This window comes from Geotrypetes seraphini, chromosome 7 (genome assembly GCF_902459505.1).
Source record: "Geotrypetes seraphini chromosome 7, aGeoSer1.1, whole genome shotgun sequence".
NCBI lineage: Eukaryota > Metazoa > Chordata > Amphibia > Gymnophiona > Dermophiidae > Geotrypetes > Geotrypetes seraphini.
The window spans coordinates 9,923,581-9,948,320 of record NC_047090.1 but is presented as its reverse complement, the minus strand read 5'-3'; the positions used below and the strand labels follow the sequence as shown (position 1 = coordinate 9,948,320).

The 24,740-nt window shown below is 43.6% G+C and overlaps 1 protein-coding gene across 1 annotated transcript in view; it reads right to left on the bottom strand.

Moving 5' to 3' along the window:
• Positions 1–10,578, bottom strand: part of PIK3C2G (phosphatidylinositol-4-phosphate 3-kinase catalytic subunit type 2 gamma) — a 144,905-nt gene extending 134,327 nt beyond the window's left edge. Inside the window, 5 exon segments of the mRNA XM_033952383.1 lie at positions 354–465; positions 2,617–2,774; positions 4,942–5,024; positions 6,887–7,712; positions 10,445–10,578. Coding sequence (XP_033808274.1) covers positions 354–465; positions 2,617–2,774; positions 4,942–5,024; positions 6,887–7,630 — 1,097 coding nt within the window. The 5' untranslated portion in view covers positions 7,631–7,712; positions 10,445–10,578.
• Positions 10,579–24,740: the final 14,162 nt, after the last annotated feature.

Below are 24,740 nucleotides of genomic sequence, written 5' to 3'. Positions count from 1 at the left end.
TTGTGAATGCAAGAGCTAATGAACCAACAGACTCTCTTCCCTGGCCCGTTTTCCATCCCTTCACCCCAATCCTGTCACTGCAGCCCATCCCATGCCTACTGGGCTCTTCGGGCATCCTTCTTCCTAGCTCATTGTGCACTGATGTCATGGAGAGAGTATAACGCTTAAAAGTATTACACAAATATATTTAGCATAATAGCAAACTGTCCTCAAGAACCCTTTCAAAGAAGCTTTCTCTTCCATACATTTCCATCCAATTACACCAGAAGATTATGGTAATGTTACTCAGGCACAGTGCTATAAAAATGAGACACTTTGGACAACATGTGAGTGAATGATATGAAAATCCCTACTTTTGTAAAAACGCATCGCTACCACAGATGCTGAGGAAGTGCTCCTCCTGGGGCGGATACTCATTGGTACGACGTAGGACATCTGTTATAAAATCCTGAACAAGACAGGTAGCTGTAATGAGAAGACAAGAAAGGTTAATGCTGAAGCACACCTAGAGATGCTACAGCATTAAAAAATATACTTTTACAGCGGAATAACATCACTGGCCGTCAGGGAAAAACATCTTCCATAGTGACCAGTAGGATGAGGGGACGAGACATATTTCGGAAGGAACTTTCCTGGAGTATAAAACCCTGTGCAGCGTTCACCTTCTCTTCTTTGGTTCCTGCTTCCTCAACCATGTGAGGGGAGGGCCATCTAGAAATACAAATTATCCCACTTTAGAGTGTCAAATATGGTTCATAGACAACGGCGTGAAAGACAAAAGCGCGCGCCGACAATTGAGCGCAGTGCGCGCCACCGCTCCACTCTAAATTACAGTTTTTAGGGGCTCCGACGGGGGGTTTTGTTGGGGAACCCCCCCAGTTTACTTAATAGACATCGCGCCGGCGTTATGGGGGGTTTGGGGGGTTGTAACCCTCTACATTTTATTGTAAACTGAACTTTTTCCCTAAAAACAGGGAAAAAGTGAAGTTTTCAGTAAAATGTGGGGGGTTACAACCCCCCACACCCCCACAACGCGGCGCGATGTCTATTAAGTAAAGTGAAGGGGTTCCCCCCCACACACCCCCGTCGGAGCACTAAAAACTGTAATTTAGAGCGGTGCGGCGGCGCGCGCTGCGCTCGATTGTCTGGGCGCGCTTTTGACCTGACACCGTCAAATAAAGGAAAGGAGGGTAAAGGATCTCAGAAACCTGCATGATTAAACACATAAATGTGTGATATCCAAACTAAATGGGTTAGAGACTCCATCTCCTCCCAAGCATGAGACCCGTTTTGCCATACAATGGCTTTGTCAAGGATGCTATTCTGAAGCATTTTGAGGAAGGATGCTTCAGAATAGCAAACACTGGGGAGGAGGTGAAGATAAGGGTCAATGAGTAAGACTCTAATCAAGTAGGTTTCTGAGACCCTTTACCCTCCTCTCCTAAGTTTGACACTCTAAAGTGGGATAATTTGTATTTGTGGATGATTCCAGTTAATCCTACTTTACCATCTTCCTTATCCTAGCCATCTAGCTCAAAGCGAGTAAGGAGCTGGACAGGACAGTCTGTAGAAAGAAGTCTAGGAGCTGCTTAAGCTCTGTACTAATCTAATCTAATCCTTAGGTTTGTATACCGCATCATCTCCACGTTCGTAGAGCTCGACGCGGTTTACAGTAGGAGAAATAGAAAGTAACTACAACAGAGGGTTAGAGGTACAAGGGTGAAGAAAATTTAGAGGACTTGGGATGCCAAGATATAAGAGTTTCCTTGATTCCTAAGTTGGAGGGAGACTTACTGTGACTGGGACAGTGGGAAGTCTTCTTAAGACAAGAGCACAAGCTTCATTTAGTTCCGTATTTCCAGCAGGGCACCCAGAAACTCCCAACATCCACTGGATACCAGCTCTAGAGGCACCAAGCTTGCTGGAGGCCATCACACCTCCTACCAAGACCAAGTCAGAGTCAGGAAAGTACTGCACCGGAGTCTTCTTTGAAACATGCTACCAGCGGTCTACCCTGGGCGTGGTCTTCCTCGGGGCCCTGGTACCCCTCTTGCTCTCTGCCCCCTTCCCACTCCTCCCCCCTGCCACACGTGTGCCCCTTCCCTTCCCCCATACCTTTTAAACTTCGGTGCAAGCAGCCACGAACATGCTGCTTGCGTTGGCTTTGGCGCTCTGTCTGACGTCTCTTCCGGGACCTGCACCTAGGAAGTGACATCAGATAGAGTGCCGAAGCAGACGGGAGCAGCTAGTTTGTGGCTGCTTGCACCAAAGATAAAAAAGTACAGGGAATGGGCGTGCTTGTGGCAGGAGGGGGCGGGAAAGGGGGCACTGCTCGGTGATCACCTCGCTAAGCCACTGCTACAAATGACATCATTTAGAGTTACAGAGTGAATATTCAGGACTACAAGGATACAAAGGAGATTTTGTAAATATTATTGGTTTAGAACACCAGCACCAGATTGGCTGCATATGGCCTCCAAGTCTTTACTGGTCTCATAATGGTCAGTCCCTCCATACAGTCTCTGGGACCCACCTTACACAAGCTATTAGCAAGAGCCTTGGCTAACCAGGAGAGACACTGCACTCCAAGTTCACAAAAGAACTGAATTCCCTTACCAGCTGTTGTGAAACTGATTGGATGTGATGTTCCATGGGTCAGAACATGCCCCGTGAAGACTGAATTGCTAAGGAGCTGCTTCGGGAATGCGGTAGCGACGTTCCAGATCATGCCAGAATTTGACTTGGTGTCCGAGGCCGGATATCTTCCCCTCCACCTAGGGAGAGCACAGAGAAGGAAATGAAATACTTGCCAGCATCAGCATAAGGAAGCCAGACATATAGGAGAAAAGTCCAATATTCAGAGCTATTCAACTGGCCGGGAATGGCTCCTGACCAGTTAAATACGAGAACTAAGCCAGCTAAATAGTAATATTCAGCACGATATGGTGGCTACCTGTGAAATTTAAAGCACTGGCCACCTACGTTGGGCCACTATAAACTTAGCCAGTCAGAGCTTAATATTAACCGGCTAAGTTTATAGTGGCCAAAAATGAACCGGATTTTTAACGCCAGCCACTAGAAGCATGGAATCCGGGCTCAGTGCTGACCATGGATGTCAGCCCAGCTAATATCGGCCCATCATGTTTATCCTGAAGGACAAAAAAACACAATGGAGTGATCAGTAAAGGGCAAATTAGAAAAGTTGTTTTGTTAACGGCATACAACCGTTTTGGCCATCAATCTCAATGGCAGCCTAAGAAGCGGCTGCCGGTCGTGTGTCAATCACACATCAGCGTCCTTTACAGAATTGTGTCTTTTTTATTTTCTAACAGACGCGTTTTATTGGCTTATATTTAAGGAGTCTGTCTTGCGCTTATGGATGCCCAAGGCCACTTCTGATGGACAGCATGACCACGCCAGCCTTGGACATCCGTAAGCATTCCTATGTGTCTCCATAGGTGTTCCGATTAGCTGGTGAGAATCAGAACGCTGTTCTGTACTTTTTCTTGTAGCCTTTACGAAGCACTTTCTTGGCTTCTGAACATTGATGTCATGATAAAATTACTCCCCACTCATCTGAAAAAACATAGAGTGGGATTAGGAAAGGTAACTAAAATGGCAAGGAGGATGGAACGACTCCCCTAAGAGGAAATGCAAAAGAGCTTAGGACTCTTTAGCTGGAGGAAAGATATGGTTGAGTGGAATGGGTAAAGATGAACTGATGGTTAATCTCAAAACGCACAAAGATTAGGGGATGTGGCATGAAGCAACCAATGGGAGAATATCTTTTTCCACTAAATACTGAATTAAGTTCTGGTTACTGTGAGCATCATTGCTTCCTCTAAGCTGAGCAGTAGAGGGGGGTGCTGTTTCATCATTGGTGTAGTTAGGGGGCAGGGTTGGACCGCCCAAGGCACCTCTTGGTGGGGACGTCAGACCTCTCCACCCTCCTATGCCTTGCTCACAGCCTCCCTTCCCCCATCACCATACCTCTTTAAGTCTCCACCAGTACGAGCAACCTGGCTCCCGTCTGAAATCACTTCATGGTCGCGGGACCAGGAAGTGATGTCATAAGGAAATCCAACGCCAGTGCGTGCTGCAGGCCAGAGAAGCTGCTCGCGCTGGGAAAGATTTAAACAATACAAACAATAAACACAAAATAAAATGGCAGAAACTGCCACATAACTAGCACCCAAAAACGCTCAGCCATTTTTGATAGTGAAAGACAGGAAACCTGCCTATCCCTAGTGATTGAAAACATGATATTGAAATACCAATAAGTTGGAGGAGGACGATCCCTCACCGAGCGCCCCCCCCTCCCTCCCCCCGATGGAACTGTAATTGCTTCCTGACTGGAACCCCAGGTACAGCAGAGGAGAGGGCACCAGTTTCACAAGAGATGGGGGTCTCTCACCGCCACCGAATCTGTGGCCCACTAAGAATCCTAGCTAGAGCAGTTCTAAATCTTTTCACTAAAGTCAGATAAACAGATGGACATTTCTAAGCCCTTGACACCATTTCGTTAAACAGGTGACAAACTGAACTAATGCTATGCCCAGCATTTGAGGGCTATCACTTAATGATTTATTTGTTAAATTTTCTGGCCCTTTGCTCTTCCACTTACCTGGGAATGACAAAACCATGAGAGAGGGAGGAAGAGGACAGCCGGGGACTCCTCTACCCCCTCCTCTACCAAGCTCCATTAAGTGGAATTAATATTTAAACTTTGGCCGGAGGGAATGTTCCCAGAATATTTACATTACCTCTCTGGCTTTATGATTTCAGCTTCCCTGTACAAACATCATGCTTTTTCACATGATAAAGCCATCCGGTCCATACCTTCTGCTCCTCACACTGCAATTTTCCTGCGTGCATGTTAATAAAACACACATCTTATTATTTTTATTTTATTAGGTATTACAAATGGAGGACAGTACATACTTATTCACGCAGTCACAAAAGGAAGTCGGCTCTTCATTACTGTCTGGTTTCGTTTCTATCACACCGAGACACCAATCTGGAATCTGAAAAACAAATCAAAACAACACAGAGAACTGCTGGAGATGATCCGAGGCAGCTTGAGGGAGCCTCGAAAAGTTGCAATCCGGCCTAGGTAAATTCCCAATATTAAATGAATTTTCTAAGATGTAACGTACAGTAAAAGCATGCTTGTAATCCAAAGCACTCGTATATCAAAGCGAATTTCCCCCATAAGAACATAAGCAACGCCTCCACTGGGTCAGACCCGAGGTCCATCGTGCCCAGCAGTCCGCTCACGCGGCGGCCCAACAGGTCCAGGACCTGTGCAGTAGCCCTCTATCTATACCCTTCTATCCCTTTTTCCAGTAGGAAATTGTCCAATCCTTTCTTGAACTCCAGTACCGTACTCTGTCCTATTACGTCCTCTGGAAGCGCATTCCAGGTGTCCACCACACACTGGGTAAAGAAAAACTTCCTAGCATTTGTTTTGAATCTATCCCCTTCCAATTTTTCCGAATGCCCTCTTGTTCTTTTGTTTTGAAAATTTGAAGAATCTATCTCTCTCTACTTTCTCTATGCCCTTCATGATCTTGTAGGTCTCTATCATGTCTCCTCTGAGTCTCCGCTTTTCCAGGGAGAAGAGCCCCCAGTCTCTCCAATCTTTCAGTGTATGAAAGATTTTCCATGCCCTTAATCATTTGTGTCGCTCTCCTCTGGACCCTCTCAAGTATTGCCATATCCTTCTTAAGGTACAGTGACCAATACTGAACACAGTACTCCAGGTGCAGGCGCACCATTGCCCGATACAATGGCAGGATGACTTCTTTTGTTCTGGTCGTAATACCCTTCTTAATAATACCCAACATTCTGTTTGCCTTCTTCGTGGTTGCTGCACATTGCAAGAAATAATGGAAACTCAGACGATTCGTTCCGCAACCCCAAAACTTTAATACAAAATACTGTACCTGCTCATATTGCAAGACTTCGCTCATTTATCAAGTTAAATGTGTTGCTCATTAAAAGTTACTCCCAATCCAAGGTTTTACTATATTATCAACTGGCTCAGCATTCTCTGGTCAGTATGAGATGGACATGAGCAGTAGAGCCAGACATTGAATAATAAGAACATGAGAATAGCCTTACTGGGTCAGACCAATGGCCCATCAAGCCCAACCTGATTGTAGACTAATCTCCTGCAACTATCTTCTGATAATGGTGGAGAATATGTAGAGATAATTGAGAGTGAAATATTATCCCTTTCATCCGTTCATAAAGCAAAAGAGATCTCTCTGTACGGACAAGTCCCCCCCATTTCAGGAAATGCAGAAGCAAAGCTTAGATGAAGTATCAAGTATCCTAAGTTGACTGGATAGGTACCTGGATATTACTAATGAATATCGCTGGCGCCCAGGTAACTCCCAGCACCAACCTTGAGTCTGGATATTTAATGCTGATGACCCAGATAGGTGCCAGCAGTGAAGATCTGGGCATAATTCAACTGGTGGAAGATAACATTTAACAAAACACTGATCACCCAAATATTAATCCCTTGCTTTGGTTTTTATCTTTTTTTTTTTTTTTTTAATTATACATTAAATATACAAAGCAAACAACAAATCATTGTTTGTGCACAGTTCAAATGCAAACTTCAGTAGACGTACATTTACCCTAGTTGTTAGAAGGTGATCTGTATTTTGGCCTGCTCAGTCTATTATTTTTTATCGTTGACATCTATGCTTTTGATCTACGATTGTCTTAAGTTTTTGAATAATTATATATTGATAACAATGTAATATGACCTTGGTAGGCATTTCATTAACTCTGCTCTTTGGCTATGGTTCCAGTATGGTCCTATGGTTCCAGTAAAGTCTCTTCACTACCATCAGAAATGAATATGTACACATACCTCACATCTTGTATCGGTCATTGCAGGTGAAACTGGCCAGGAAAGTCCATCTGTGACACTTGTGGGGATGTTTAAATATGATTCTCTAGAATTTCCATGGAAAGCTAAGTCCCCCCTTTGCTTTCCATTGTACCAAGTCTCCATGTTGGCTGGGTTATAGAGGCATGCAGTGCCCTCGAACCCTATGTCAAAAGTCCTATTTTCTGATTCATTTCTCCAGCTTCTGCTTGCAGTGTTCGTAAAAGAGTTTGGAGAACTGTATTCCTCCTTGTCACCACTATAGGCGCAAATTGCTCCAGCGGACATTGAAAGGGGTCGTGCATCATTGTTATTCCTGAAGTCTGGTAGTGCAAATGACTCAAAACCAATTGATGGTCCCTCAGTATTTTGCTGCAGGGACCATGCAGGGTCTTGAAAGTCTTCCCGCAGACCAAAGGGCATTTGAGGTTGTCTTAATTCATGTTCTTTCATGTTGCAGTTAAAATTAAGTAACTCATGATATGAGTCTTCTTCAGGTTGATAAGGACATGACGGGCTATAAAAAGGGATCCATCTGTCCTCTTCCTGTGCCAGCTGATCAAAACCCAACGGAACATATCCAGCAGATGTAAAACTACTGGAGTTAAATGAAACGTCCCCAGGTGCTCCAGGGGTCTGACAAAGAACTGTGGAAAAACTGGAGGGTGCCAGGTTAGACTGTCTTGTACCATCATCCGGCAAAGGTACATTCCAGAAAGAATCCATGACTTCAGTATTTCAAACACTATGAGGATTCTCCAAGCTCTTATTCATGGTCATCCGTATCGCTACTTGATAGGTGGCTTCACTGAAATAAGAAATAAATGACAGGTTAAAGCATGGAAGTTACAGCGCTTGCTGTGAATGTGATATTTCAGGTAGAATACAGTGAAAACATCTGATTGTAAAAGTGACTTTTTAGTTAGAAGAAAAAAAGAATTGCCCCTACTGGGTCACACCAAACATCCGTCAAATCCAATATTCTGTTTGCAACAGTGGCCAGGACAGGTCACAAGATTCTTTGCCGCTTATCCCCATGGCTAGTTACAAAATGATCTAAAGTTATTTATGAAATATTATATACCACAATACATACAACATATAATGAAAACATATTACATTGCCATATAAGTATTAAATGTTGACGTGAGCCTTACATTCATAGATGACGAACCAGACAAGGCCCACCTAGTTTGTCTAACCTACTTCCTGGAGGAGTACCAGACACTCTAGCTCAGGGGTTCTTAAATCTGTCCGGTGGGGGGGGGGGGACGACTCCCCAGTCCGTCAGTTTTTCAAGATATCCCTAAAGAATATGCATGAGGCAGATTTGCATGCCTATCGCCTCTATTATATGCAAATCTGCCTCATGTATATTCATTAGGGATTTCTTGAAAACCCGACTGGTTGGGAGAACCCCCCAGACAGGTTTAAGAAGTAGCTGATCACTGGCATTCATTCAATTCTTCACCACTAGGGGACACTGGTGCTTATCCCAGGCTTACTGAATTCTTATACCGTGAAGGAAAATTCTAGAAACAGTACCTAAGTTAAGCAGCAAACGCCATTTATAACAAACTCCGGACCTCCCCCCCTTGACATTCCTTTGGGCCCCCAACAGCAGTAGCAGCACCAAACAGGCTGTTTGTGGCCTGCTCCACCAGGGCTTCTCTCTGCTGCATCATCAGTGACACATTAGAGAGAAGGCCCTGGCAGGCCAGGCCACAAGAAACCTGTTCACCGCTACCAGTACTGCTGCTTTGGAAGGCAGGCTTAGAAGTATGTGAGTTTTCTCTTTGTTGGCAGCCTTAATTCGCTGCTCTGCCGGCATCGGGCCTTCCTCTCTGCTGGTCCCGTCTATTTCCTGCTTCTGCGAAGTCAGGACCTGCAAAGAGAAAAGTTCCTGGACTATGATGCTGACCTAGGGAGGGGCAGGGGGCAGTCCACCCCAGGCGCTGTCATGGTGAGGGTGCAGACACCCATCCTCCTTTCCACCCCTGCTTCCCCAAAGCAACCTCATCTACTCTTCATCTCCTCTTGAAGTTACCAGATATCTTCTTCATGTAATACCTTTTTTGTAATTCTTTTGTAATCCACCTTGAACTTCAAGGCAATGGCTGAATAGAAATCTCTAATGTAATGTCCCTAGTACCTAGTAGATTTTATGCTGCTTATTGTAGGATTTCTCCAGACTATCGCAATAATGGCCCACAGTCTAGGCATGCTCTTTAACATGCTAGTATTCTGGAATGAAACGTAGGCGCTCAACTTAGATGCCTTCTTGGAGCTGAAAAGTAGGCGCCTAATACTGAGTTTCCCTCCAAGTGTCATTATATTTGCTGTACGCTAAGTGTATGGGGAACAGTTAACACACAGACTTTGTGCATTCAGCACAGTAATTCGAGCTCATATACCATGTTAAGTGGAAAACGTTACCACGCCTCAGTGAAAGGTCCCCTTGGTGTGAAATTTTGAAAGGAAGTATTTTAAAATAGTCAGGTCATACTTCACAGCAAAGATGATTGTCAGGGTCTGAAAGTAAAAGTAACAGAACAGCAAGAGGCAAAGTCAGCACAGAGAGGGTAAAGGGTAGACGGGATGGGACTATGTGTGTGTGAGTGTGTGAATGTACCTATGCCGGCCTCCGTATGTGTGTGTGCCTGTGCCTGTTTGTGTGCGTGTGTATGCCTCTGTATGTCTACATGTGTGTGTTTGCATGTGTGTGCATGTGTCTGTGTATGCCTCTGTATGTGTGTGTACGTGTGTGTGTGTGTGTGTGGATGTACTTGTGTATGTGTGTGTGTGTGTTTACATGTGTGTGTGTGAATGTGCCTGTGTATGCTTCTGTTTTTTGTGTTTGCATGTGTGTGTGTCTGCTTATGCCGCTGTATGTGTGCATGCGTGTGTGTGTGCATGTGTCTATGTATGCCTCTGTATGTGTGTTTGCATGTGTGTGTGCCTGCTTTTGCCTCTGTATGTGTGCATGCGTGTGTGTGTGCATGTGCCTGTGTATGCTTCTGTTTGTGTGTTTACATGTGTGTGTGTCTGCTTATGCCTCTGTATGTGTGCATGCGTGTGTGTGTGCGTGTGCCTATGTATGCCTCTGTATGTGTGTTTGCATGTGTGTGTGCCTACTTTTGCCTCTCTATGTGTGCATGCGTGTGTGCGTACCCCCTATGTCTAGTAGTTTTACTGGTCATTTCTTTAGCTGCATGGTGGGCAGAGAACCTTTCAAGTGTAACTTTACTCCCTTTGCATACTTCAGCAGATTCATGAAGTGCAGCATTTCCATGTGGTTCTTTAGCTACAGAAACGCCTCTGGGGAGGGGGATCAGGAAACTCCAGGTCTCAGTAGGGACACGAAAACCCCTGAGTCTTACCGGCTGCTGTAATTCCACCACAGCCTCCATTTTAATGTAAGATACAGTTCAGGTCCAGGGGAACGCCTTGCTTCTGGCATGAGACTCGGAGCAACTTTTCCCTTGCTTGGAACTGCATTCTGCGCTCCCCCTCTGCCCCTTTCACTTTTTGTGTTCTTACCTTGCTTTTCATCTTCGTTCTCCCCTTCCAAGTAATCCATTTTGAATGACATTCGTGGGGTTTGTAAAGCAAATCCAACAGCTGTTTGCCTGAGTGTCTCGCAGCCTTGCACACCCCGAGCTGCTGGAAAATCTTTATCAGATGTAAATAGAAAGTGACGCACCATGGAAAGCACCGACCAGGGCAGGGAAAAGTAGTTCTCAGGGGTGGCAATTAGACTTTTTTCTAGACAGTCTGCATTTGATGTGTATTTACATTCGTTAAATGCACAATTTTCTTTTGCACTGCTGATTTCTCTGTTAAACCCCAAATATATTTGCCTCGGCTGTTCCTGTCCTGCATTTTCCTGGCTCCAGTTCAGGAAGGGCCTCAAGGCTGATTCACTTCCACCAGAGCTACCTGTCCAGGTCAGAATGAGGTTGTTATGATCCAGTCCTGGTTTTCTAACTCATAGCCTGGTGCCCACAAAAACACTCCTTGATTTTAAATGGCTACAAAATCAAAACTTATTGGAATACAGTATGTTTATAAATAAGATGACAGCAAATGCAAGATCTTACCCAATTGCTCGCACTTTCACCCTTATAAGCTGCAATTGGTGCAGAAGTTACAACCTTCGTAAGAACTGCTGCTGCTGGGTCAGACCGGTGGTCCATCGTGCCCAGCAGTCCGCTCCCGCGGCGGCCCGTAGGTCAAAGACCAGCGCCCTAACTGAGACCAACCCTACCTGCATATGCTCCGGTTTAGCAGGAACTTGTCTAACTTTGTCTTGAATCCCTGGAGGGTGTTTTCCCCTATGACAAACTCCAGAAGAGCGTTCCAGTTTTCCACCACTCTCTGGGTGAAGAAGAACTTCCTTACGTTTGAACAGAATCTATCCCCTTTCAACTTTAGAGAGTGCTCTCTCGTTCTCCCTACCTTGGAGAGGGTGAACAATCTGTCTTTATCTGCTAAGTCTATTCCCTTCAGTACCTTGAATGTTTCGATCATGTCCCCTCTCAATCTCCTCTGTTCGAGGGAGAAGAGGCCCAGTTTCTCTAATCTCTCACTGTACGGCAATCGCTCCCTATTTGAGTCTAGTCTTACCTGCGTACGTTCCGGTTCAGCAGGAACTTGTTTAACTTTGTCTTGAAATCCTGGAGGGTGTTTTCCCTTATAACAGCCTCTGGAAGTTCGTTCCAGCTTTCTCCTATTCTCTGGGTGAAGAAGAACTTCCTTACGTTTGACTCTGTCCCCTTTTAACTTTAGAGAGTGCCCTCTTGTTCTCCTTATCTTGGAGAGGATGAACAACCTGTCTTTATCTACTAAGTCTAGTCCCTTCAGTATCTTGAATGTTTCGATCATGTCCCCTCTCAGTCTCCTCTTTTCAAGGGAGAAGAGGCCCAGTTTCTCTAATCTCTCACTGTACGGCAACTCCTCCAGCTTCTTAACCATTTTAGTTGCTCTTTTCTGGACCCTTTCGAGTAGTACCGTGCCCTTCTTCAAGTACGGCAACCAGTGCTGGACGCAGTATTTCAGGTGGGGTCTTGCCACGGTCCGGTATAGACAATGCAATGAGACAAAATGACCAGGTGCTCCTCAAGTGGCCCCCGAGATCACCAGACATTACCGTTTGTGGCTTTTTCCTTTGGGGGGTTCGTACCTCCACTACCCGCAACTATTCTCCTATAAGAAAAGAAAAATCATGAGCATTTTAGAGTTCAGGGGGATCTTCTGTTCACGGCAAAGGAGCTCCGTGAGTTGCAAATTAAGAGGAAGATTTCAAACTAGAGGACATGAAATGAATTTATAGGGAGGTAAACTTACAAGCGACATCAAGAAATTTTCTTCATGGAAAGGGTGGCAGATGCTTGGCATATCCTTCTCCTGGAAGTGGTGGAGACAAAATATTGATGGCATTCCAAAGGAATAGGATAACCACAGAGGACTGGCGGGACATGTACAGTTGACCCCCAAAATTCATGAGGGTTATGTTCCTAGGTCACCTGTGAATTGTGAAAAACCGTGAATATTGAATGTGGTCAAAAAAAGGCCTATTTTTATAGTTTAAACCCTAATATACCCCCCAAATACTTTAAAATACAGTAAAATGTACTCACCAATAATGAATGATATTGATTGACTGATGATGAATTAGCTGTGAAGTAATAAAGATAGTTACACATGGTAAACTGTTATGATGTGAGAATGCATCTCGGATTGGCTACTTTCAAACCTCCCGCAAAATTGCGAGGCTTTCCACAAAAAATTATTAGTTAAGGTTCTAAGGAAAAATCCGCGAACGACTGAGGCTGGGACCTCTGAATCGCGACTTTGCGGGGGTATACTGTATACCTGTGGCAGGCTGCCATTCCTGAAGAGAGACATGGCACCGTCCAGGGGCCTTGCAAGACCTTCAAGGATGCAAGGTCTCGATGATGTGTGTGAAGGGGCATGCCTTGACCCCTTGAAGCCCCTTGGAGCACCTAGAAGATGGTTTGGGACGGAAGTGAAGAGAGATGGGGAAAGAGAAAACTCGCGTATCTGGTCCTATGGACAAGCATTTAGCTCCCACATTAACATCTGGCACTTGGGAGCACAGGGGCTTTTGCGTTGAGCTCTGTGGAGAACACTCCTCCTTCTCTGCCATTATTTCATCTGTTTGCTGGTGACTGGCACGTAGCCACCTTTTCACCCTTAGGTTATTAGGTTATTCAACTGTTCCTAAAGTTTTATTATGTTTAGAGGGAACCCAATTACCAGTGTCTGGAGGGGGGGGGGTGTGAGGGAACAGAATATCACCTTGAAAAATTTATGGTGGTTGTTGCTGGAATGGGGGATAAATAGACTTAAAACTGATTTCTCAAATGCCCAAGAACCTGTGGATAAATATGGATGGAAAATATATCTTTAGTGAATCAATATTTGTCTCAAAGGCTGCATCAGTGCTCTAGTAAAAGAATCTCTTCATATTCACTTTAAGTTGAGGTGAGATTTCTGACTTTCCCTTCTATTTACTTAGGGGCCTTTTTACTTGAAATATAAGAACATAAGAATAGCCTTACTGGGTCAGACCAATGGTCCACCAAGCCCAGAAACCCGTTCTCAGGGTGGCCAATCCAGGTCACTAGTACCTGACCAAAACCCAAGGAGTAGCAACATTCCATGCTACCGATCCAGGGCAAGTAGTGGCTTCCCCCATGTCTGTCTCAATAACAGACTATGGATTTTTCCTCCAGGAACTTGCCCAAAACTTACTAAAAACCAGCTATGCTATCCGCTCTTAACACAACCTCTGGCAACGCGTTCCACAACTTAACTATTCTCTGAGTGAAAAATTTTTTCCTCCTATTGGTTTTAAAAGTATTTCCCTGTAACTTCATCGAGTGTCCCCTAGTCTTATGTAATTTTTGATAGAGTGATAAAATTGATCCATTTGTACCCGTTCTAGTCCACTCAGGATTTTGTAGACTTCAATCCTATCTCCCCTCAGCCGTCTGTTTTCCAAGCTGAAGAGCCCTAACCGTTTTAGTCTTTCCTCGTATGAGAGGAGTGCCATCTCTTTTACCATCTTGGTCCCTCTTCTTTGAACTTTTTCTAGTGCTGCTTTATCTTTCTTGAACTAAGGAGACCAGAATTGCCTATTTCTGACTGTTACTATGTCCAAATAAAAAAAGGATGCTTTTCAGAAGGCCACCAGGAAAAGGATCTTTACACGTTTTAGTGAAAGGGCACTTCTATCTGTTCATTTAAGTGAACGAATCAAATCTAGAGCATTTACACCCAATGCAAACGTTAAATGACTTTCTGCACTTCTTAGAAAGCACGGGAGTGGCAGCAACCTACACAGAGTGGAAGTTCCTCTAAACCAAGGCACAGAGGGTAGCAATCTGCATAGAGGCCTAGAGGGCAGCTATCCTTGCTGTAGTCATGCATTGCATTTAACGGTATGATACCTGCGTGAGGCTCTGATCGAGATCTGCTCTTCAGCTGCCATGATGTATTCAGTGTTGATGCCCGCATGGAGCCACAATAGAGATCCGCTCTGCCTCTCTCCCTGTTGCATTTATGCTTCATATGTGTATCAGCATAATGCCTGTAAGGGCCTCTAATTAAATATTGCACTGATTTTCTTACATTCCTCACAGCGGGAAGAGGCGAAGCAGTAGAATCTTTCTAAGCTATTGTCTATTAATAGCAGCCTGGGAATTAAATTTATAGAAGAATGCAAGGGAGAAGTTTAATGGTCTGTAAATCCAGAATGGAGTGAAACAGGTAAATGTGAATTGATTGTTTACTCTTTAAAAAAAATACAAAGACTAGGGGGCACTCCATGCTTTTAAAATGAATAGGAGGTGGTAAAAAAAAAAAAAGCAGTTAATTCCACAAACTGCTATTAAGGCAGACATGGAAATGGCACTGTTTGTCCCTTTGGTTAAATAACATGGAACCTTGCTACTCTTTGGGATTCTGGGTTTTTGCTACTCTTTGGGATTCTGGATTCGTGTTACTCTTTGGGATTCTGGGTTTTTGCTACTCTTTGGGATTCTGGACTCGTGTTACTCTTTGGGATTCTGGGTTTTTGCTACTCTTTGGGATTCTGGATTTTTGCTACTCTTTGGGATTCTGGATTCTTGTTACTCTTTGGGATTCTGGGTTTATGCTACTCTTTGGGATTCTGGATTCTTGTTACTCTTTGGGATTTTTGGGTTTTTGCTACTCTTTGGGATTCTGGATTCGTGTTACTCTTTGGGATTCTGGATTCGTGTTACTCTTTAGGATTCTGGGTTTTTGCTACTCTTTGGGATTCTGGATTCTTGTTACTCTTTGGGATTCTGGGTTTATGCTACTCTTTGGGATTCTGGATTTTTGCTACTCTTTGGGATTCTGGATTCTTGTTACTTTTTGGGATTCTGGGTTTAAGCTACTCTTTGGGATTCTGGATTTTTGCTACTCTTTGGGATTCTGGATTCTTGTTACTTTTTGGGATTCTGTGTTTTTGCTACTCTTTGGGATTCTGGATTCTTGTTACTCTTTGGGATTTTTGGGTATTTGCTACTCTTTGGGATTCTGGATTCTTGTTACTCTTTGGAATTCTGGATTCGTGTTACTCTTTGGGATTCTGGATTCTTGTTACTTTTTTGGATTCTGGGTTTTTGCTATTCTTTGGGATTCTGGATTCTTGTTACTCTTTGGGATTTTTGGGTTTTTGCTACTCTTTGGGATTTTGGATTTTTGCTACTCTTTGAGATTCTGGATTCGTGTTACTCTTTGGGATTCTGGGTTTTTGCTACTCTTTGGGATTCTGGGTTTTTGTTATTCTTTGGGATTCTGGATTCTTGTTACTTTTTGGATTCTGGGTTTTTGCTATTCTTTGGGATTCTGGATTCTTGTTACTCTTTGGGATTTTTGGGTATTTGTTACTCTTTGGGATTCTGGATTCTTGTTACTCTTTGGAATTCTGGATTCGTGTTTCTCTTTGGGATTCTGGGTTTTTGCTATTCTTTGGGATTCTGGATTCTTGTTACTTTTTTGGATTCTGGGTTTTTGCTATTCTTTGGGATTCTGGATTCTTGTTACTCATTGGGATTTTTGGGTTTTTGCTACTCTTTGGGATTCTGGGTTTTTGCTACTCTTTGGGATTCTGGATTCTTGTTACTCTTTGGGATTCTGGGTTTATGCTACTCTTTGGGATTCTGGATTCTTGTTACTCTTTGGAATTCTGGATTCGTGTTACTCTTTGGGATTCTGGATTCGTGTTACTCTTTGGGATTCTGGGTTTTTGCTACTCTTTGGGATTCTGGGTTTATGCTACTCTTTGGAATTCTGGATTCGTGTTACTCTTTGGGATTCTGGGTTTTTGCTATTCTTTGGGATTCTGGATTCTTGTTACTTTTTGGGATTCTGGATTCTTGTTACTCTTTGGAATTCTGGATTTTTGCTACTCTTTGGGATTCTGGATTCGTGTTACTCTTTGGGATTCTGGGTTTTTGCTACTCTGGGATTCTGGGTTTTTGCTAATCTTTGGGATTCTGGATTCTTGTTACTCTTTGGGATTCAACCAGGACCTCGACTGTTAGAAACAGTCTTGATGGACCATTGGTTTGACAGTACAGCAACTCTTATGTGCCAATCTTGTTAGGTTGTTTTTTTTCCTATGGGTTTGCTCTGCAATTGTCCATCTCCGCATATGATTAAAACTTCTCTTACTGACATTCAAGTGTATTCCCTCTGCAGCTCCTCAGTATCTTTCCTCTCTTGTCACCCCTCTGGAAACTCTGCTTGTCAGACAAGTCCCTCTTCTCTGTACCCTTCTCCTCTACTGCCGTTTCCTGTCTCTGTCCCTTCTTCCTTGCTTTGCCTGCCTGGCTCACTATGTCAGGCTCTGTGTTCTGGCGATATTGAAAGCGAGACTAAAAGCCCACTTATTTGAAGCTGTGTTGAAACACTGATCCAACCAACATATCTGTCTGTCATTCCCTTAATAGTCCCCTACTACCTTTAGCCCCCTGTGTGTCTGTCATAGTCAGATTGTAAGCTCTTCTGAGCAGGGACTGTTCAGCGGCTGCGTTCGTCTGGTAGTGCTATAGAAATAATACATTGTTTTTGTTGTCATTGTGTCTGGTACCATGTAACCGGCATCTGCCTTTATTTCTCAGTCCAATGCAAGCTAATATTTGGTAAGAGAAAATGTGATCATGTATCTTCTCTTTTGAGAAATCTTCACTGTCTCCCTGTCTATCTTAGAGTACAGTTTAAAAGTGCATCTATGGGCTATTTATGTCTTTGATTCCTCTATCTTTGAATAATCAGAGATCTTCTGATTCAAGAAACTCTCAGAAATTTAAACTGTCCTTTCCATCTTTAAGAGGAATAATTGAATCTATTGGTAATATTACTTGATCTTTTGTCCTATAGTTTTACAATGATTTGGAATGGGATTCCCTCTTGTGTTAGAACCCTTCTCTCCTTCCATATTTTCCGTAAATCTATGAAAACACTGTTATTTCAACAGGTCTTAGAAAATTGCTCTAAGGAAAATTCGTTCTCCTCTCTCTAGGATGTTGGATGAGGGTCTTCATTAACAAGTTATTTTCTCTCTAATCTAAGTACTTTCACTTCGATTATCGATTTTTATGTGAACTGAGTTGAGCTCCTTTTGGGGAGATTAGATAAATACGAAGGATCCTTGAATAAAAAGAGGATGGAAACGATGCAGGACTCTACAGAACCAGAGTTATAACTAGAGGTGCTTAAAAGGGCAGCCCCAGCAGTGAAACCGATGCCGGATGGACTTCTACGGCCTGGGTCCTGTAAGCAGCAAGATGGATCGGGAAAGGCTGGAGTTCGCATGGACGGCGACTCCAGCACTGGGGCCGATGCTGGGCAGACCTCTATGGCCTCTGTTCTGTGTACGGCAACATGGATTAGGAGCAAAAAGCACATTTTTACCACGTTCATATAGTCGGAGTACACGTCTTGCCTATCTCAGGGGAGAGGGGAAAAACATCTTATAGTGGAAAGTAGCAAGTCAAATGAATAATTACTGGATTGTTAGTTTAAGTTTGCCTCAGAAATGAGACAGACTGGATGGACCACACGCTAAGTAGGCTAATGCTGCTGAAAATCTGGCTTTGGATCTGGGGAACAGCACTTTTTCGGACAGGACTGCTTTTACTCAGAGTATTGCTGCTGCTAAAAATTGGGCCTTACAGTTTTTAAAGGTGCATTAGGGAGCCAAATGCACATCTCTACGTTGTAATCCTCAGTATGTTTTCGTGGTTTCTTCTTCCAGTTTCTTGCTCTGGTGATTTTGGCTTGTCTACCTAATGCACAATTATTTGCATTTTAGCTTCCAGGCATTACTTGAAACAATGCCCCCGAGTGTCTGATAAGTCAAGGGCACTCAGAGCAACACAGACAGACTTTCGAACACCCTCCAGTTGTCGTGGCACTAATTAGTCTCTGCAGAGGATGCTCACGCTTCACACTGGGAGAGAGGCGCTCTTTGTAGAGACTCATTAAGAGCGTGGATTACTGCCTTTATTTGTAGAACGTGCGGCCGCAGACGGTGAGGTTCAAGTGCTGTGCGCTTGCAGTTTCTGCCTTCGCTGGGAGCTTTGGAATCTCTACAGATCGGGAATTGATCATAATTCTTGTGTAGCTCTAAAATTGCAACTGAATGTGGGCTTTGCTGCAGGCCTAGATCTAATCTAATCTAATCTAATCCTTAGGTTTGTATACCGCATCATCTCCACGTTCGTAGAGCTCGACGCGGTTTACAGTAGGAGAAATAGGAAGGAACTACAACAGAGGGTTAGAGGTAGAAGTGGGAAGAAAATTTAGAGGACTTGGGATGCCAAGATATAAGAGTTTCCTAGATTTGTACAAAGGAACATGCACTTGCTTCCAATGCCATGTTTGGATGGGGCCATACCCCGGCACCCCCGGGTCTGCTGGCATCGCCCTGCAGAACACCAATAATTTGCTCTGCTCTCAGGCCCAGATTCTCAAAACTTTAGCGAGGTTTCTAGCAGTCTCCGATAATGACATGCAAATGGGCTCTTCAACATTGAAATGAGCACTCCGGTGGATTCTTAAAAATCATTGGGGAATTTTCTATGAGCAGCGTCGGCTTTTGGCGACAAAAAACAGCGACTGGACCGGGGCTGCCGATACAGTGCCAGCACTGTGAAACGTGCATTTTTGTGGCGTGTGTTTTGACTGTGGCTAATGAAAAAAAGTATATATTTTTTAGGGGAGTGGGATACCTGTGTCTTATGTGTTCCTGGCTCTGGGTCATGCTAAAATTTTACTTAACTCTTCCATGCCTATGATTGACACACCGCCCCTGAAAAGTGTTTGTAACTCATGTGCTTTCTACACTGGATGATGCTTTACTGCTTATATGGCGCCACTGATGAAACGGCAAAACCTGCTTTTATACTCACTGATTGAAAACGTTTGACTAACGATGATCAGTGATATTTCCACGCTGGGCTTGCAATACGAACTGCTCGCGCTGGGATTCTATTGGGTTTTGCGATGCCACAGCTTTTGGCGACCAACTGCTACAGCCACGTGTGTCGCGCGCATATGACGGAAGCATATTTTATGCTCAAACAAGGCACGTGCTGATTGTGGTATGTTGTTTTTCCGGGACTTGCGCACATTCACGTCTCTTTCCTTGTATATTCTGCGCATGTGCCGATCACTATCACTAATGACTCGACGCATGTAAATTTAGCGAATCTTCGCTGCTGGCTGCCAACCTCATTTACATGCATGATTTTTTTTGAGAATGACTCGCCATCAAAACGGCTGCGTTAGCAGACCGTAGGTTTTTTAACACATTAAAAAAAAAAAAAAATCCTGGCCTCAGTGCCAATGGCCCAGTGCAAGTGCAGAACAAGCTGGGCACTCAAAGTGTGTGGAGGAGTCAACTAGTGTTTAGTAAAGGGGGGCAGAGATCCTAGGGAACTGGGTTCAAGTTCCACTGTGGCTCCTTGTCATCCTGGATAAGTCGCTTAACCTTCTATTGCTCCAGGAAGACGTAGTCAAGGAATAACAGGGAGGAAAAATGTACCAGAATTTCAGGTATGTTCATCTTCCCTACCCCTAGGGCCTGTCGTTATAAGACTTTTTTTGACAGGACATTGGGAATATCAGGTGGGGAAGATGAACTCATGGATGAGCCCGTTGATCGCTCAAGCCTTTAGGAAACTAATGAAAACTCATTTATTTGATAAATAATAATGCTGATTCTTATTCGCATTTCAAAATGGGGTTTTTATCAGGCTATGTATTTTTATTGATTCTTATTTGTTGCTGTTTTTTAACTGATGTTATGTTTAATGCTTTGTGTGTTTTGGAAATTGTATTTTTTAACTGAAATGTTCCAGTTTTCTGTTGTGAACCGCCCAGAACTGTTGGTAGGGCGGTATATAAGAAAATAAATTATTATTACCAGTGAGGAAGTGAAAAATATGATATATCAACTACAAGAACAGCTCCCTTGAACGTACCACACACTCCTGAAATAAAACTTTACATATGGTAGGATTAGCTCAGAGAAATGGAGGGGTAATAATAGGGGAAAAACCCCAACCACTTCACCACCCAATCATTGTTTAGTCCTCCACACTTTTTCATTGCTTTTTTTATATTTATGTATTACACTTCCCCCTCCGTATTCGTGGGGATTAGGGGCAGAGTCGGCCCGCGAATATTAAAAAACTGCGAATAATATTCGGGCCGGTTCTGCCCCTAACCCCTGCTTCCCCCGGCTATTTTCAGCCCTGAAAGCCCCCCATTAAGCCTTATCTGGCGGTCAAGCGGGTTTTCAGGCAGGAGCGATCTTCCCATGCTCCTGCCCGTGCAGATTGCTCACAAGAAATGGCTCGAGAGACTATGGGAGCTCAATGTAGCCATTTCCTGTGAGCGATCTGCACGGGGGAAGATTGCTCCTGCCTGAAAACCCGCTAGACCACCAGGTAAGGCTTAGAGCAGGGATCTCAAAGTCCCTCCTTGAGGGCCGCAATCCAGTTGGGTTTTCAGGATTTCCCAATGAATATGCATTGAAAGCAGTGCATGCACATAGATCTCATGCATATTCATTGGGGAAATCCTGAAAACCCGACTGGATTGCGGCCCTCAAGGAGGGACTTTGAGACCTCTGGCTTAGAGGGCTTAAAATAGCCTGAAAAATGAAAATGCTTTTTTTTTGTTTTAAAACCCCGAATAAGCAAATCCATAGATACAGAATTCGTGAATACGGAGGGGGAAGTGTAATATTTAGTTGAAATTTGATATAACTTATAATAAATCATCTTTTGGTTCCGACGTGAGCACGTTTCGCTTTCTGCATCAGGAAACCAAACAAGTAAATTTGAACCAGGCTTAGTAGAAAGCAGCAGGAAAAGGTGCAGAATAATGAAGAAATCAACCTGAAAACTTCTAATTCACACTAAAAATCCAAATTGCATGAAGAAAGAAATGGGTCCCTGAAAAAAGCAACTTCTTAAAGACGCTGCTTAACCCTTTCAGGACCATAAGGATCGTAGGCCAATTTTTGTGGTTTTGATGACATTTTTATGGTAAAAAGGGCTTGCAGATGCCAAAAAATTGATTTTTTTTGGTAAAATATCATTATTTTTATTTAAAAAAATCACACTTCTGGCTTATGGACAGTGTGGCAAGTGAATCTTCTCGTCAATCTGGCAACGACGCTAATGAATGAATGTCGGAACCAGTTTGTTTACATAAAGGCAGTATCCTATGGAATCCGTACATATCAAATTTAGAACTGTAGACTATCCCAATCAAAATTTATAGGATTTTAAAGTTATGGGACAAATATGTCCCTTGGTCCTGAAAGGGTTAATGGCCAACATTTAAAGGGACGCCGCGTCATAACGTCATGACGTCACTAATCTTCCCCCCCCCAATAGGAGAGGGGCCGGGAAAAATCGAAACCAAAACCACCAGAGGAAATGGTTATGAAAAGGCTGCTCTTAATTCCATAACATCTGCCACGTGACAAGTGTCCCAAGTCAGACCAATGCTGAACCAAAGGGCCTGATTTTACTGAGGTGTTCACAGATCCGGAATCAGATGCTTCTAGTGCTATGCCCTACATAAAGTTTCTGACAGGGGCAGAAAAGGACTTATTATGTAATGCATGCAATATTTGCACTGTCCTGGCTTAGGCTCCAGGAAGACAAACAGAGATTGTGAGCCCACGAGGGACCGAGAAAAGACCTGCATGTATCGCAGAAAGTGCTTCTGTTTCGATTTTCTGCTCCAGAGAATGGATAAATGTTGCCTTTGGAAGTCTCCATATAGCCACAATTTATTTGCAGAAAAGTGGAGTGAGAATCATTTCTATGCAGGAGTAACTTCCTATCATTTTGTGCAACTTATCTGGTAACGTCCTGTCTCGTGGTTGTGCATTTTATTGTCCCACAATCAATCTTTCAATTTAATCCAGAGCATTTCTAATTTTATTGTGATTGTGTGCCAAAATTGCAAATGCAGCCCTCCTTCCCAGAACATGTGGAGTTGTTGCTGTTCCCAGGCCTCTGGGATGGCCTTGCCACAGAAAAACATCTCTCGGTGACATCTGATCTGATCGTCCGTTTTTCATTTGATTTTTGCAAAATGTTATCATTCCATGAACACCTTGGCTTTTAATGGCAATTGCTTTATTTCTTCTTTGACTTCTCTTCTGAAGGTCAGTTTTGACCGGGGATGTTTTCTTAGCTCCCAGTCTCCTCTGGAGGGCGCTCTCACCATTGACTAATGCAAACATTGTTGTAGTTGGCTGCATTGCAAGCAGTGATAGGGACTGGGGGGCTGGGGGCTCTATGACTAGAAAAGGGGGATGGGTGGGGAAAGAAGCCTGTGCAAGTGAGTTCTCAGAAAAACAAACAATCCCTAGGGATTGAGCCAGAGCACTTGGGACAACTAAGATATTTTCAGTTTCTTGACACGGCCGTTCTCTGTTTTTCTGTTTGTATTTCAAGTCAGCAAGGGAATGATATGGTTTTAACTACTTACTTTAAGTTCCTTGTCTCTCTCCTCCCCTCCACTAGTTCATTTTCAGTCCCTCTTATCTGTACCCTTCTCCTCCACTGCCAACTCCAGATTCCGTCCCTTCTTTCTTGCTGTGCCATATGCCTGGATCAGGCTTTCAACTCTTAACCCCCACTCACTGTCAGATACCTTTTCCCATTGTATCATTTTCTCTACCAGAATCTCCCCAACCGTGAGATGTCCTGTCTGTCTGTCCAAATTAGATTGTAAGCTCTTCTGAGTAGGGACCATCTATTGAATGTTAAATGTACACATTTCAGGGCTATAGAAATGATAAATAGTAGCTAATGCTGGACAGATCCCTCTTCTCACTCAGGCCCTTAGCGCCTTATCCTTTTCTCCATTGGATTTGAGGTACTTTGCACATTATGCTCTGCTCCCTCCAAACTCACACCACGGACCTTAACTGGGCTAGTTGTTATAACACAGTGTCTCGCTCAAAATATCACAAATAAGCCACTGTGAGGTTTTCAGATCCCAATACATCAGCAAAAAAGAAACTAGCAATGGAAAACTCTGGACTCACGATCCTGCCCTTCCTTCCACAAAAATTAGGAAACAAAACTGTGCAAACTCCCTTAGGGTCTTGCAGCTCCTTTCCAAGTGGATCGATTTTTCACTCCGTCAAAAATTATAAAGACTAGGAGACACTTGAAGTTACAAGGAAATACTTTTAAAACCAATAGGAGGAAATATTTTTTCACTCAGAGGATAGTTAAGCTCTGTAATGCATTGCCAGAGGTTGTGGTAAGAGCAGATAGCGTAGCTGGTTTTAAGAAAGGTTTGGAGAAGTTCCTGGAGGAAATGTCCATAGTCTGTTATTGAGAAAGACATGGGGGAAGCCACTGCTTGCCCTGGAATGTTGCTACTCTTTGGGATTCCGGAATCTTGCTATTCCTTGGGATTCTGTATGGAATGTTGCTACTCTTTGGGATTCTGGAATCTTGCTATTCCTTGGGATTCCGGAATCTTGCTATTCCTTGGGATTCTGTATGGAATGTAGCTACTCTTTGGGATTCCGGAATCTTGCTATTCCTTGGGATTCTGTATGGAATGTTGCTACTCTTTGGGATTCTGGAATCTTGCTATTCCTTGGGATTCTGTATGGAATGTAGCTACTCTTTGGGATTCCGGAATCTTGCTATTCCTTGGGATTCTGTATGGAATGTAGCTACTCTTTGGGATTCCGGAATCTTGCTATTCCTTGGGATTCTGTATGGAATGTTGCTATTCTTTGGGATTCCCTAATCTTGCTATTCCTTGGGATTCTGTATGGAATGTTGCTACTCTTTGGGATTCCGGAATCTTGCTATTCCTTGGGATTCTGTATGGAGTGTTGCTACTCCTTGGGTTTTGGCCAGGTACTAGAGACCTGGATTGGCCATTGTGAGAACAGGCTACTGGGCTTGATGGATCATTGGTCTGACCCAGTAAGGCGATTCTTATGTTCTTATGAGAAGTGTGTGTGATGAGATATGGGAGTTGAATGCCATAGGTGCAAGGTTTTGTAAAACATCAACACAAAAGTGATAACTTAATTGATATTCCACCAGGATGATAGGCCAGAAAGAAATCCTTTTTTTTCCCATTTGCCAGATATCATCAGTAAAGCAAGCATCATTGTTGGTTCAGTTGGCAAACTGGAATTTGGACTTTACGGAAAAATATGAAGCCTATGTTTGAAGAACCCAGTCTTAAAATGATGTTTTATAAATGTTTGTGA